Source organism: Lissotriton helveticus, chromosome 3_1 (genome assembly GCF_964261635.1).
Source record: "Lissotriton helveticus chromosome 3_1, aLisHel1.1, whole genome shotgun sequence".
NCBI classification, from domain to species: domain Eukaryota; kingdom Metazoa; phylum Chordata; class Amphibia; order Caudata; family Salamandridae; genus Lissotriton; species Lissotriton helveticus.
In genome coordinates, this window is record NC_136061.1 from 1534365811 (window position 1) to 1534380335 (window position 14525).

The 14525-nt window shown below is 44.0% G+C and overlaps 1 protein-coding gene across 4 annotated transcripts in view; it reads left to right on the forward strand.

Moving 5' to 3' along the window:
- The window catches only part of SLC37A4 (solute carrier family 37 member 4), a 121534-nt gene that overhangs the window by 54330 nt on the left and 52679 nt on the right, over positions 1 to 14525 (forward strand). For all 4 annotated transcript variants that reach the window (XM_078682210.1, XM_078682209.1, XM_078682211.1 and 1 more), the window contains exon 2: positions 8363 to 8848. In XM_078682210.1, the coding sequence (XP_078538336.1) occupies positions 8698 to 8848 (151 nt within the window). In that variant the 5' untranslated portion in view covers positions 8363 to 8697. The remainder of the gene's footprint in view (positions 1 to 8362; positions 8849 to 14525) is intronic.

Sequence of the window (14525 nt, forward strand, 5' to 3'; positions counted from 1 at the left end):
GTCCCTCTTCTTCTTCCCATTTTCACCCTTCTCTTTTCCCTACTTTCATCTTCCAGCAGTGGTATCCATTCACAGGAAGTGCTCCCCGACCCCAAAAGCCCTAATTGCATGTAGCATGCTTTCAATTTCACAAATGCTTTCAAATGAACCTAAATAAATTAACAAAATAAAAATGTGGTATGTTTGTGTTTCAATTTTGTGTCCCCTCGTTTAAAATAAATACGTGTTGCCATTTTTAGTTTTATTTTAGCAATAATAAATAGAAAAACACCTTTATAGCGTGCCATGTGGTCTGCTTATGACCATTTACAAAACAATATTGGTAATCTGGCTATTCTTGTGAAACAACTTCCAGTGATACAGATTCCCGTGGCACACTTCCTGTTATGTAATTTTCTGTGCTGCTGCCTGGATTGAAGGATGTGCTATAAATAAGGAAATACCCTTGTTATCAGCCCCAGTATGTACAAAATGACAAGGTCTGTGGAAACACAAAGGGCCTGTCATGTTTCTCTACGAGATTCTAGCAGCTGAACACAGCTGAAATCTTCAGGCAAAATTGCAGGAGTGTAGGTAAAGAAGTAATTACTGCTGAAATGTCTTGTTTGCTTAATAATTTGAGTCTACAAAGGTCCTTCCATGCAGCATTATCGTCGAAACTCACCTCACAATAAGTTTCTGTCTGCTCACCTCATGCACCTTGATGCAGTCAGAGGTTTCATTACTTCTCTGCAAAGCTGAGCTGCCCTGTAGCGCGTTCTGTCAGACCAGCCCATTGATGAAGTCAGATCTTTCTGCATCTGTCAGAGTTTTATGCAAAGTTCGTACAGAACTTTGCCATGGAGACTCACAGATTTTGAGAATTGTTAAAAGTGAGAACTGAGTTTAGTTGGAAAGAGGATTTACAGGCAGATTATTTTTTAAATGAGTTGGATATTGTTTTAGGGGTTTCTTTGCAGGGATTTGAAGTTGGGTCAAACAGCATTGTCACCACAGACGCTAGTGGTAAAGGGCTAGGAGCAGTTTTAACGCAGATATCTTGTTCAGATTAAGAATACCCGGTGGTGTATGCTTCCAGGTCCTTGTCTCCATCAGAGGAGAAATTCTCAGCAATAGAGAAGGAGATGCTGGTTGCAGTCTGGGCTTTGGAGAAATGTAGGCCGTATTTGTGGGGGACCCGATTTGTGCTCCACGCAGATCGCAAGCCACTGGTTAAAATCCTTACATCCAAGGGCATCATCAAAGATACACCTCGCATAGCTAGGATGACATTAAGAGTACCAGACTACATGTATGATGTAGAGTACTTACCAGGCAAAAAGAACCAAGTAGCAGATTATTTGAGCCGGTCTCCAGCAGACTGGAATGCGGGTAATTATATGACTACAATGTAGCAATGGTGGATGAAGGCAATGTAGCTATTCTAGATGAGGAATGTAAAACTAAATATGAACAAGATGAAATTCTTAAACAGATCAAACAATTGATTTTCAGAAGGTTTGACCAACAAAAGTACTTTGAATGATGAGTGCAGGGAATTGTGGGAGATCAGGGACGAATCGTCCATTAGCGATACAGGCTATGTTTTAAGAGGGGATAGATTGATACCTCCAGAAGATCTAAGATCAAGGATTCTAGAAATAAGCAATCAAGAACACCTAGGCGTAATTAAACTTAAAAGAAGAGTGAAATCATTCTATTTATTGGTGTCCGGGAATGGATGTTGACACTGAAAGATATATGAAGAACTGCCAAATATGGGCAAATTCAGATAAAACCCAGAATCTACTTAGACCATCCCTGGGGGAATCGAAGGGGACCTGAGGGTTCTTGGGAAGAACTAGTGTGGACATTTTGGGAACTATTTTAGGTGATTGGGGAGTCTCCAGATATGTTAGGGTCATTGTGGATAATTACTCTAAATGGCCTGCAATTTAGGTGTCATAGACTATTAATGCTAATGCAGTTGTTTCCTTCTTACAAAAAACATTTTTAAGATAAGGTATACTGAAAACCATATTAAGTGACAATGGCCCTCAGTTCATATTTGAAAAGTTTGTGAGATTTTTAATCAGCAATGGAATTATTGGGTAAAAAGACTCCTGTATATCATCCTGCAAGAAATGATGTCGTGGAACATTTTAATCGAGTGGTGATGGGTAGTATACAAGCTGCCATCAATGCAGGATTGGATTGGGTGAAGAAATCACATAACACGATCTAGGCATACAAAATTAAGCCCACAGGAACTGGTTAGAGTCCCTTCAAGATTGTTAGGGGTATAGATCCTTTTACTAAAGATAACAAAGCTTTGATGAGATTGAAAATTTGTAGTAGATGGTCTCCCTCAGTTGTGAAAAACAATTTAGCAAAAATGCAAGAGTTGTACAAGACATATTACGACAAAAAACATGATGGGAGGGATGTGAAGTTAACAGCAGGTGATTGGGAGAGAGTGAAATTGGGTCAAAAGACAAAGAAGTGATGTAGCAAATGTTCAGAGCCGATGAGAGTAAAAGAAGTGTATGCTAAATCTGGTTTGTTGTAAGATGAAGAAAAATGGCTCTTCAGCAGAATGGCAAAGTGTGATGAAATTCTGAATTGGCAAGCAGAAAAGAAGGGACAAGAAAGAAATTCTAAATCTATGGAATTGTTGTGAGATGACACTGGAGTTGTAAAAGAACAAAGGGGAGTGCATTACTTGCTAGAGGACCCTACAGCAACCAGTACATATCCAACACTTATTGATGCTGTGGATTGAAGTAGTAGTTCTACGTCTATAGCAGCACGGACTGGCAGAACAGTGCTGATGGCAAAAAAGTATGCAGATTTTGTAATGTAAATTTATGAAGAGAAGGAACTGGTGTTGTGTTGTAACTTTTACATACATGTTACAATTATCTCTTAACAGGTTATACCTGTCACGTGTGCTTATTTATGATGTTGTAATTATTATATGCATGCCTATTATGACTATCTCTATGTCAAGTCAAGAAGCGATATGAATTTTAAGGGCTATATTTCAATGTTTTAGACGTGATTTAGTCCATCTGACTTGGCTCTTTTAAATATTTTGTCTCGGAATTGTTATTTGAAAATTGGGTATTGTCTATGATTTTGTACGAGATTCATTTCTTAATCCATGCCTTTCTATCTTATGTGTTCTTTTATGGCCTTTGGCCGAATAAAGTTTACTTTGACTTGACTAGACTAACTCCTCTATGCAGTTATGCAACTTATTTTAGTTATTTCCCAATAGCTGTGTTTCTGTCAAATGCAACTTACTGGGAGTGATGTATAATGCATTTTTATTAGTTGTATAGTTGTTGGTCTATTAGTGTTATTTATAATGTAATTAGACGTGGTGTCTTGGTAAACATGGTCAGCATATCCTGGTGGCAAGTTTCCACATGTCCTAGAATGGAATGCGAGGGAGCCGTTGGAGCAGGACTGGGGGAGAGAGGACGCCTTCTTGCAGCTTGCTCCAATAGGATCTATACATTTACCTGCGAGTTGTCTTTCTACACTACCCAGACGGCATGGGCTGTGTGAGTAGTCTAAGACTGTAGGCCAGGGCTCACAAACATGCGTGTTGGCAGAGGACTTGCCAGGACTCAGACCTGCTGGCCAGAATTGGCGAAAATAGTGGATTCGTCAGCTCGCTAGAATCAATGGCGTCTTCAGCCAGGACTGGGAGGCGCGCGCGCGAAACTCGCGGAAAAGCGGCGCGAGAACACCGGGCCAACACTCCAGAGACAGACAGTGGGACAGCCGGGCAGGCCAGGTGCGGCCGCGGCGCGGATAGTGGTATTTAGGACGAGACCTGCAGGCCGAGGTCAGCCCAGTCTGCGGTATATTTAGCCCCCGAGGCCTCGCTCCCACCTGCTGCGCCTCGGGGTCTCTGAGTGCGGGACAAGAGGCTCCGGTTACATGCGGAAGGGACTACGGGCCCACGGGTGTCCTGTGGGTGCACTGCCAGTCTGTCTCCCCCCAGAAGGAGGAGGAGGGTCTTAGCACAGGAGCGCCAGGAGAAGGAGGGTCTTAGCACAGGAGCGCCAGGAGAAGGAGGGTCTTGGCACAGGAGCACCAGGTAGGGCAGTTTCGGTGGCACCGGTGTGAAAGAGGCCCGGGCTGCATTGGTGGGCTGCATCCGATGCTACACGGTCGGTCATTGGCTCTGCGTGCAGTCTTTGCATGGACATGTCACTTCCCCTCATCTGAGCAGGGTGCAAGGAAAGGCTGTGTGGGGCACATCCAGAGACTGTCAGCAGCTTCGGAGTACAGGCATATTGTGAAGCGATTGGAGGCTCGGGGACAGACGGACAGACTGCGAGAGGAGGAATACGGGACACTTGGACAGTGTCTGAAGCTTTGGATGTTATACACACGACGCGCAAAGCGATTGGGTTCACACGAACATAGTGTGGGGAACATGGGCCAAGGATGTCACATGGGCATAATGTGAGGCTGGAGCACATACCTAGTGAGGCGAGCTTGGTGGGTCTGATGGCTCAGTCAATGGACTAATGCGTGGCTGCAGGAATCGGTGTCTGACGTTCACATGGAAACTGCAAGACCTTCTAGTGCATGGGTACTCGCAAACATTGTTCCAAGGGCCACAAAGTATAGTCTGTGGTGTGCCTGAGGGTCGCATTGATGCCAGCAGGGTGGGAGATAGACTTTGCAGGGTACAGGGTAAAGGTGGGCATGGGGGAAATCGGAATACCTGGGGTGAATCCCGGCTTCCCTACTTGACCAAATTGTGTGATGCTAGGTAATTGTTTTATTTCACTTTGCCTCCTTTTTCTTCATCATCACATGTAAGAGCACCTCAAAATACTCGAAATCTGGATGTACGCTCATCAAAACCTTAATAAACTATAAGGTTATCCATGTATAACAACAACAAAGGCCACGGGGTGGAGGGGGGTGGGGGTATGGGAGTGCACATGACCATGATGATTTACTGATTTGCCTCTTAGTTCACTATTGGCATTGTCAGGGTGGGAGAAGGCATGCACGTTTCTACATTCATTTTTAAAAACTATCACTTTAAAAACTGCTTACTAATGCACTGATTTAATCTGATGTGCTAAAGTGAAACGCCTCTTCATGTTAATAATATACACTTTTATGAAATTTGGAGAGGCTTTTATCATATTTTGTACTCCTTTCATGCTAGATATCTCAAAACTAAATGTGTTGCTAAAGTTAGTGGTGCAGGACAACTTTTTTGCATCTTTTCTTTTACTTCATTTAGGTGTAAACAAACGCTTAACCGTTTATTTAACATCTTTCTGAATTTCAGTACTCTCGGAAATTACAGCAGGTCAGTGATGTTGTTCTGCAGGCATGTGAAGGTCCGTAGGGCCGTACTTTGAGTACCACTGTTCTAGTGCATAACCTGTCGACTTTCCAGCCGGAGGATCTGGGTTATAATCCCGGCTCTGGCATTTGACTGTAAAGTGTGTGATTCTTGGCAAAACATTTAAAACCCTGTGCCTTAAAATCTAATACATGTAGTCAGTGCTTTAAATGGGCCAGTACTCACCGGTACTGAGTACCGACACTTCTCAGTTTTCTCCCCCGAGTACCGGAACTTTTTTTCGGGCAAGGAGAGTACCGGTGCTCCCAGAATCAGCAGGGCTCATGCCCGGAAGTACGGGTAAGTGCAATGCAAAAACTGAAAATGACCCTTTCAATGGAGCGTGTTTATGTGCCGGTCTGACAGGCAACAGCCAGTGTATTGCTGGGTTGTTCCTGCAGTGTTAGGTTCTAATTGGCATCACAACGAGAATGAGGATGTGGTCAGAGCTGCCAACAGTGGAACTGGAGAACCAGGATCGAATCCAGACGTCGGCTCAACATCCTGTGATTCTAGACAACTCCCTTAACCAGTGGTGCTTAAAAAAAGTACACTTTAATGCAAATGCTCTGATTGTCATGTAAAGCGCTTAAACGCGAAACACAAATTTGCGCAATATCAAACTGCCCGAAAATGAGGCCCTGCACCAATGACATAGAAGCTAATGCTTGCCATGTCTCCTATGTATTAGCCAGTTTCATATTGCACAAATTTGTCCCATGGGCATTTAAGCGCTCTACAAGACAATCAGAACATTTGCGTTACAGCTTACTTATGTGGCTATTGTTAAATTCCTGGCTCACAGTCACGCCCCTAACTGCCAACCCTGTCTAATTAGTGAGTACTGGTACAAAAGGGGGTGATGATGGACGAAGCATCTGAACCAATCAAACACTCACACCCAGTCAAAAGATCTGGGTTTGATCCATCACCGTTCTTTAGCCCACTCTGCCACCCCAGTTCAGACATGGCTATATGCAAAACAGTCTGACCCTGTGCCTCATGGGAACAGTCCAGCCCGTATTGCCAAGCCATGCCTTCCCTGGACCGGAAACAAGATTCCGAGGGCCGGTTTCTGGCATTCCAGCGGTCTTCAGCCCGGCTTGCTTGAATCCAGTGGCAAAGTGAGCAAGGGACTCACGTCTGAGCATACCCTGCCACACTTATGGCGGCCAAAGCGGTACAAAAGGGGGTGATGATGGATGGAGTATCTGAACCAATCAAACACTCACACCCAGTCAAAAGATCTGGGTTTGATCCATCACCGTTCTTTAGCCCACTCTGCCACCCCAGTTCAGACATGGCTATATGCAAAACAGTCTGACCCTGTGCCTCATGGGAACAGTCCAGCCCGTACTGCCAAGCCATGCCTTCCCTGGACCGGAAACAAGCTTCCGAGGACCGGTTTCTGGCATTCCAGCCGTCTTCAGCCCGGCTTGCTTGAATCCAGTGGCAAAGTAAGCAAGGGACTCACGTCTGAGCATACCCTGCCACACTTATGGCGGCCAAAGCGGTACAAAAGGGGGTGATGATGGACGGAGCATCTGAACCAATCAAACACTCACACCCAGTCAAAAGATCTGGGTTTGATCCATCACCGTTCTTTAGCCCACTCTGCCACCCCAGTTCAGACATGGCTATATGGGGAGAGGAGTTGGCCCAACGGCTAGGGCGCTCGACCTCGGACCTGGGGATCTGGGTTCGAGTCTCGGTAACAACGCCAAAACCTCCTGTGATTCTGGGCAAATCACTTAATCTCCCCGTGCCTAAAATGAATGTGTGTCCGTCCTCATGTGTAACTGGTGTGTCCGTCCTCATGTAACGTAACTGGTGCTATGTAAAGCGCTCTGATACCTGATTCGGTTCGGGTCTTGTTCGCGCTATATAAAACTCTGCAAAAAAAAAAATATGCAAAACAGTCTGACCCTGTGCCTCATGGGAACAGTCCAGCCCGTACTGCCAAGCCATGCCTTCCCTGGACCGGAAACAAGCTTCCGAGGACCGGTTTCTGGCATTCCAGTCTCATATTCCTATATAGAGCGCTGTTGCTAAAACGGGTCTGAGGCTGTGTGACTGACACCTCAAGTAATGGAAAGACGTGGGAGCTTCAGCCAAAGGGCAGGCTGGATCCATTCATACGATGATCCTGATGCTCACCTTAGGCACTTGAAGTAAGAGTGCAGTGGTAATGCAGCAACCCCAAAATAACCGTGCTAGCTGGCATTCAGAAGGTGAATGGTAATAAAGATGCCTTCAAATTTAGTTTTTATCTGGTCACGTTTGCTGTGTATTCAAAGACCGTTCAAATATCGGACTATGTATTCTGACAATTTGCTCCTTATTCTTTTAACTTGGAAAAAAAATAAAAAAAAATAAAAAAAAATCCTCTCGCTTTGCTGTCCGAGAATGTAAAGTGAACTATCTGACAGTCTTGCTGGAGTTCTGGGACTGTGAAAGGAAAGGCTGTAGGATGTCAGTTTTTCTTCCTAACACACAACATGAAAATACTTGTAAATAAACTGTCCAAATACTTCAAAATATATCAGCAGTTAGGAAATGAAGCACATTTTTTTTATAATTCTGAAATGTGAAAGAAACAAGGATTTTAATATGATCAAACCCTTTACTTGGTGATGTGCAAATGGTCAATATTTGCTATAACCTGATTTCCACCTATTACCGTTAGTGTCCTACATAGTTTTATCAGTAAAACTGCGTGTCAGTGCAAATGTTGTAGCCTTTTAAATGGAAACTGTGCAACGGTGCTGTCTGTAAATAACTATGCTACCACATGCGCTAGGAAAGAATGGTTTAATTGCATTGTTTATGTTAATGTTGGAGTAGCGCAATTGGATTTGGTGCATGGCCCAGGTGTATTCACGGTGTCCTCTGACATGGCCTCTCTGTAGCTCAGCCACCCTACCCTCTCTGTTCCTGCACCCAAGCCTCTGCTGGTCACAAACATGTTTGCTCACTGTTTCCCTCTTCTCTCCTCAGGGTGAAGGGTCGTCAGGTGAGGGCCGGGCCGCTCGAGGTTAATGATTGCCGGAGGTGGGCCCTACCTGGAGCCGCAGAGAGCGCCGGAGTCTGACTAGTGCTGCGAAAAGTGCGCCTCTGAAGTGGACGTCACCTTGCCCCTGCCTCCTGTTGCACGTAAACAATTAGTGACATTTTATTACACGGATTCTTGGGAACTTTTAATTTTATTGTTTTTCTTTTAAATAATGCCCTTTTCCGGAGGGGATTGAAGCTGCTCAGCTCGTTACAGATCGCCGGTTGTGTGGACGACCGTTTCCAAACCCACAAATCAGAAGATCTCACCGGGCTCGGCCATGGCTGCGGCGCGCGGGTACGGGTATTACCGTACGGTGATATTCACCGCCATGTTTGTGGGGTACACTCTGTATTACTTCAACCGCAAGACATTCTCCTTCGTCATGCCGTCCGTCATGGAGGAGATCAGCCTGGACAAGGACGACCTGGGTGAGTGCTGTGCCTGTGTCCCCCGCGCTGTGCATGTAACCATAGGAGCCTACCGAATCCCTTTTTTACAGCCTTCACCATTACATATGCCTATATTCACAGGAGCTTGCAGTAGTCAGTGTCTGTACCCGCAAGAGTCGGATGTACCTACCCTGCTTGCACCCACAGCTGTGTATGTGCACTGCCCCTATACCCGAGGGAGCCTGCTGGGCCCTATGCCTTTACTCTACTGTATGTACCTTGTACTCTTCCCACCCACAGGAGCATACGGTACACTGTGTTTTATACTCACAAAAGACTGCATTACTCTGTGCTGCACATACAGAAGAGCCAGCCTTAATTACCCTGTGACCTGCCTCCATCCAAAGTTGCGCACGAGACAGCCTGTGGATTTAGCCACATAGCCCGGTTAGCCAATCTATGCCTGCACACACAGTGACCTTCTATTCGTCTTTTCCTGTACCCCCTGGAGTATGCTGTACACTTTGTACCCACGGAGCCTACTTTATCCCGCATTTATACCCACGGGAGCCTGTTGTACCCTGTGACCCTGCTCGTACCCACATAATTGTACACGCATCATGTGCCTGCACACAGGGGAGCTGCTGAATCCTGTGCTTGTACTCCGACAACAGCTGTATCCAGTGCCTGCGCCCACAGGTGCCTGCTTTACCTGGTGTCTGGCCCCAATAAGTTACCGATGGGCCTGTGACCCTGCTTGTACTCGCAGTGCCTCATGACTTTACTCTGTCCAACTTGGCGCCCAGCAGGCGCTATACCCTAGTGACTTACCTGAGTTTAAAAGACTCCTCTGTACTCCTAGGTGACTGGAGCACTCGTACAGAAGCCTGCTGCACCCTGAGCCTGTATTCACATTACCTGTTGTGCCCAGTGCCCTGGTCTGTAAAATCAACCGTGTGTGTGCTATTCCTCTTGTACTCACAGGAGCCTGCTGTGTCCTCTGTCTGACTCTATTCACAGTTCCTGCTGTCTGTATCCTGCCCTCTTTCTGTACCCTCTGCCCTTGTGTATATTTGATGACAATTATGTAGTGGACTTTGCACCACTGCCTATACCCTCAGGTATGTTTGTACTGTGTCCTCTGCTCTGATTGTGATCGTAAAGCCTCAAGTTCCCGCACTGACAGTGCCATCTGTTTCTGCCTTTTTTCTCAGTGGTCCAAGTGCCTAAATTCTCATATTGTCTCCAGTTCCCTTTCCCCCTTCCACTTCTAATGACTGCAACCTTCAAGGCTATATGCTCCTGCTTGTACACACAACACCTGATGTGCCCTATACCATGTGTTTGCAGCACCTGTGACACACTGGGCCCCTACCTTTACTCGCAGTGCCTGCTAAACCCTCTAACCATGCTAGTACCAACAGCTGTGCATGTATTGTCGGATTTTGTACCCACTTTATACTCCATTGTGGAAGGATTAAGTACTTTTTCGGATGGGTACCAAGACACAGTGGGGGTGGGGATGAAGTGCTGGTTGTGCAACATCTTGTATTAATTGTCATCCGATGTGGGAAGCATCAAGGCTCAATTGAAGAAACCCTACCAGTGTACCCCCTGCAATTATACGCATGTCCAGTGGCACTTTCACACAGCTTATACAGCTTAATACCATAATGTGCACTCTTGCGGGGAATGTATTGTCTGAAAACCAAACGCCCCTTGAACAAGACCAGAGACTCATCTACAGATATGTCTTTACCCAGAACATAGATTTGTGAGAAACTGTTTACTAAATGATCAAGGACAGGCTGAATATTGAAGAGACGGTCACAATCAGGGCGATCATGTAATGCTGTAGCATTATCTGCAAAATGCAGCATCCACTGCAGAAACAAATATCCATCTCGACTCATAATTGCTGGAAATATAGCAGTTGCCATCAAGGAACTAGTAGACCAACATAAAGACAGTGACAGCTTCCTTATCACTCTAATCTGAAACCCCAGAACTGCTTAATCTCATGGAGATTTGTGGGAGTCAAGTCAAATAAGCTTTATTCAAAAACACAGTGAATCATAAAATATACCAAAATATAAGTTTCTAAATTAAAAATGGATTAAAAGAAATAGTTAAAAAAACAGATAAAACACTCAGATAAAAACAAGCAGGGACATCCCTCTGTAGTCAATAACATTTCTGCAGCTGCTTCCTACATCTTATAACAGCCAAAAAGAACCGAGACAATATAGCACATATATACAAACTCAGAAGCGATTGTAGATACATAAAAGCTGGACGACATTGCACAAATCCATGTTGTTTTCACAGGGGCTTAATAAAAAATGTTCTCAACTCTGAGTAAAATGTGCAGAAAAAGAGAATAGGAATAGTACACTGCTTGGAAACATAATCGCATGGGCATAACACAGGATCATGCGACTAGTTATTAACAGTGGGTAAGCTGGTTAAGTGGTGAAAAATGTCCAGCCAGAACAGAATCAGCACAAATCTATGACGTGGATTATATACGTTAGCTAGATAAGGTTGCATATCTTAACTGGTCAGAATTAAATGGTTCTTACGGACCGAAGGTATCATTATCTCTGTAGATAGCCTCAGATCCTTAAGTAGCGGTAAAGATTTCAATTTATGAGCTTTCATTTGGATGTCAATCAAGAGCTCAGGGTGGTCAAAAACTCAGGATGGCCAATGTCAACCAAGAAGTCACGCACAAATTTGAGCCAGGGGTTTTTAAATGCATATGTAGATCTAAGGCAGTCCTCTATGCTGGAGCGATTGAGCACTGTGTATTCATTGGACCAGATCTTGTGCCAGAGCAAAACTGGCTGAATCTTGATCATGTCTGCTAAATAGGGAACTCCCAGTTCAGAGTGGCAAATGAAAGTTGAACAGCTTTTCGGGAGACAAAGAGATTCCTTAGGAATGCATTTTCCACTAGCTGAAGTAAATCAGCATTCACATATCCCCAAAGCTCAGACCCATACGTGGTGATCGGTCTACATTTGCCCTTATAAATGATCATAATTTCCCTCTGGTGTTTATTGCTCAGGTTCCTAGTGAAGTTCAGCAGAGCCGTGGTGCTTTTGGCAAATTGAAGCCTTCTTGACTTAATCACATTAGTCCAATGTCCATCTTTGTTGAATAAAATGCCTAGGTGTGAAAATGTAGTTGTAAACCAAATCTTAGAACCCTTGATAAAAATGTCACTGCGGTTTGTAGGTCTTATCCCAAGTTTCTTAACGAAGGTTTTACCGATGTTAATTTTTAAACCAAGATTCTGCATGAACTGGGCGAATTCTTCAAGTAATCACTGTAGGCCAAGTGGGGCACGAGCCATTAATACAGTGCCGTCTGCCTATAGAAGTGCCGTAATCGGACACTGCCCTACTTGGGTTAAGTCTGAGCACTTACTTACAAGGGTCTGCCTAAGCTGTTAAGATAAACGTTAAACAAGAATGGAGCCAGTACACAACCTTGACAGACTCCTCTTTCTATATTGAATAGCTGGGTGCATTCGCTTTTTAGGCCGTATCATACTCTGCCCCATCCTAAAGCTTACAATTCTCTAAGGAAGTTCACAATTGTGTAGTCTACACCCACGCTGACCATAATTGACCATCATTTGTCATGCACCACAAAATCAAACGTGAGAAAGGCAATGACAGTGGCCTCCTGAGTTGAATAAAGATGAGTGAAATGGGTTAGCCATTCAGCCTCTGTAATGGCGATCTCAATACAAGGACTATCAGCTGTAGTACAAAAGGGAGAGTTGATAATGCGCCCGAGAGTGATATTGTAATTCGTCAGGCTAGCCTCAAGTAATTCATTCCAAGACACCTCCTTCAGACCTTTTTTGCGTTATTTATTAGCAAGCTTGTAAGCATGTCTGCACCTCCGAACTTCCTGGGTAGACATAGGTTGTTTATCTAGAGCTAACTTTAGACTTCTTAAGGCTTTCTTGCAGGCAGTGTCAAACTAACTCAAATTCCTTGTCCAGCTTTATTCCAACTAACACTAAGCCCTTCGCTAATACATTTTTTTATGTGCTCAAAGGCCATGATAATTTTATGTGAATCTGCAGACTCATCTAGACAAATATCAATAGCCGCCCTCTGTTTAGAATTTAATTTTTCTATAAAAGTATTTGGATTTATCAGGGACCATCTTAAAGCGTACCCATTACGCCGGGAGATATTGGTGTTCTCCATAGTTGACACACTTTGTATAGCCTTCTGTTGTGAGAGAAGGTTAATATTCAAAGCGACACTTTGAGGGAAGTGATTGCTGATTGCAATGTAATTTATGACAAAATCTAAAACCAACTAACCGCAAGAAATCTATTATGCTATTCTTTACCCTACCATTAAAAGTACTCTTGACTTCAACTGGGGGACTAGTTAATTCATTGCAGAAACACAAATTCGATTTAAAGAGTAGATCATTTAGCAAATCCCCATACTCAGTATGTAAAAAGTGAGTGATATCACCATTATCAGGGGCAGCTAACCCACAAACCTTATTGGATGGCTGGGGAGGGCTATTAGTGTATGTATGGTGGTTTTGTTTGGTGTGGTGGTGTTTTCTCCTATGGGAGTTGTAGCTTCATATCTATGTTAAGGTTTACAGTGGAACTATTTCTTTCATGAGTTAGTATTGACCATTGGGTACATAGTTCGAAGTCAAAGGTAATGTTGATTTTTATGGTTTTGAGGATTGGTTTATGTTTTCTGCCAGGAGTATCGTGGATTTTACCATGTTTAGGCATGGTCTCCGGAACTATATGGCCTTCTACCCACCTTTTTAAAACGGCAAGGAATTTGGGGGTGGTGTGAGATGAAAGTCTAAACTTTGAAGTGGTGAGTTCAGGCTTTTTTGCCCGTTCCCAAAAAATAATAAAGGCTTGCTCCTAAATTCAGAAATGGACTATGCCAACTCGTTAGCCAGATTAGTTTTAGGATGAGGCAAGTTTAAAACCATCAGGACTGTGAATAGTTCTCTGTTCAGGGTGACTGTTGCAAAGCACGCCAAGTTTAAGGTGGCATGTCTGGTGTTTGTGTTTAAAAGGTAATGCACCTGTCTGTTAGGTTGGGGATTGTCATGGCATCAGTTGATGTTGAGATTATACAGCAGGGTGTTGCTGACAGTCCCAAGAACTTCCCGAAGGTTTGTGGTTTTGTGATCACAGATCTGGAACTCTCTGCCAGAGCATATGACATTTTAACAAAAACGATCAAGCCATTCTTGTTCAGCTTCTCAATCTTCTGTTCACGACGTCTCTTCGATGAATGATGCATTGAATTTGTAAACTAGATATTTTAGCCTGAAGGCAGTTAAATTAGCAGCATGTCTCAAATAACGAAATCATTTCAAATGCTTCTGTTATTCAATATGGGTATGAGAATTGGCTGCCTTTTTAGCCATGCCTGGATAACTTTGATGTCGTCTACGCACATTTAAGATAGAGGAATATGAAAATGAATTATATTTGCCTATGGATATCCAACAAGAGGGGAGAAAACTTGTAAACTAATTTGGCTGTTGTTCGATCCAATTTGATAAGGGTTCAGTAGTTCTGAGTGATAATCCTACGATCCCATGTAGAATTTAGTCCCAACAGAATTACTATTAGGCCTACTCTATGCTGGTGATAAGCCAAAGAGGAGCAAGGCGATTCACGCTTATTCTCGATGCTCGT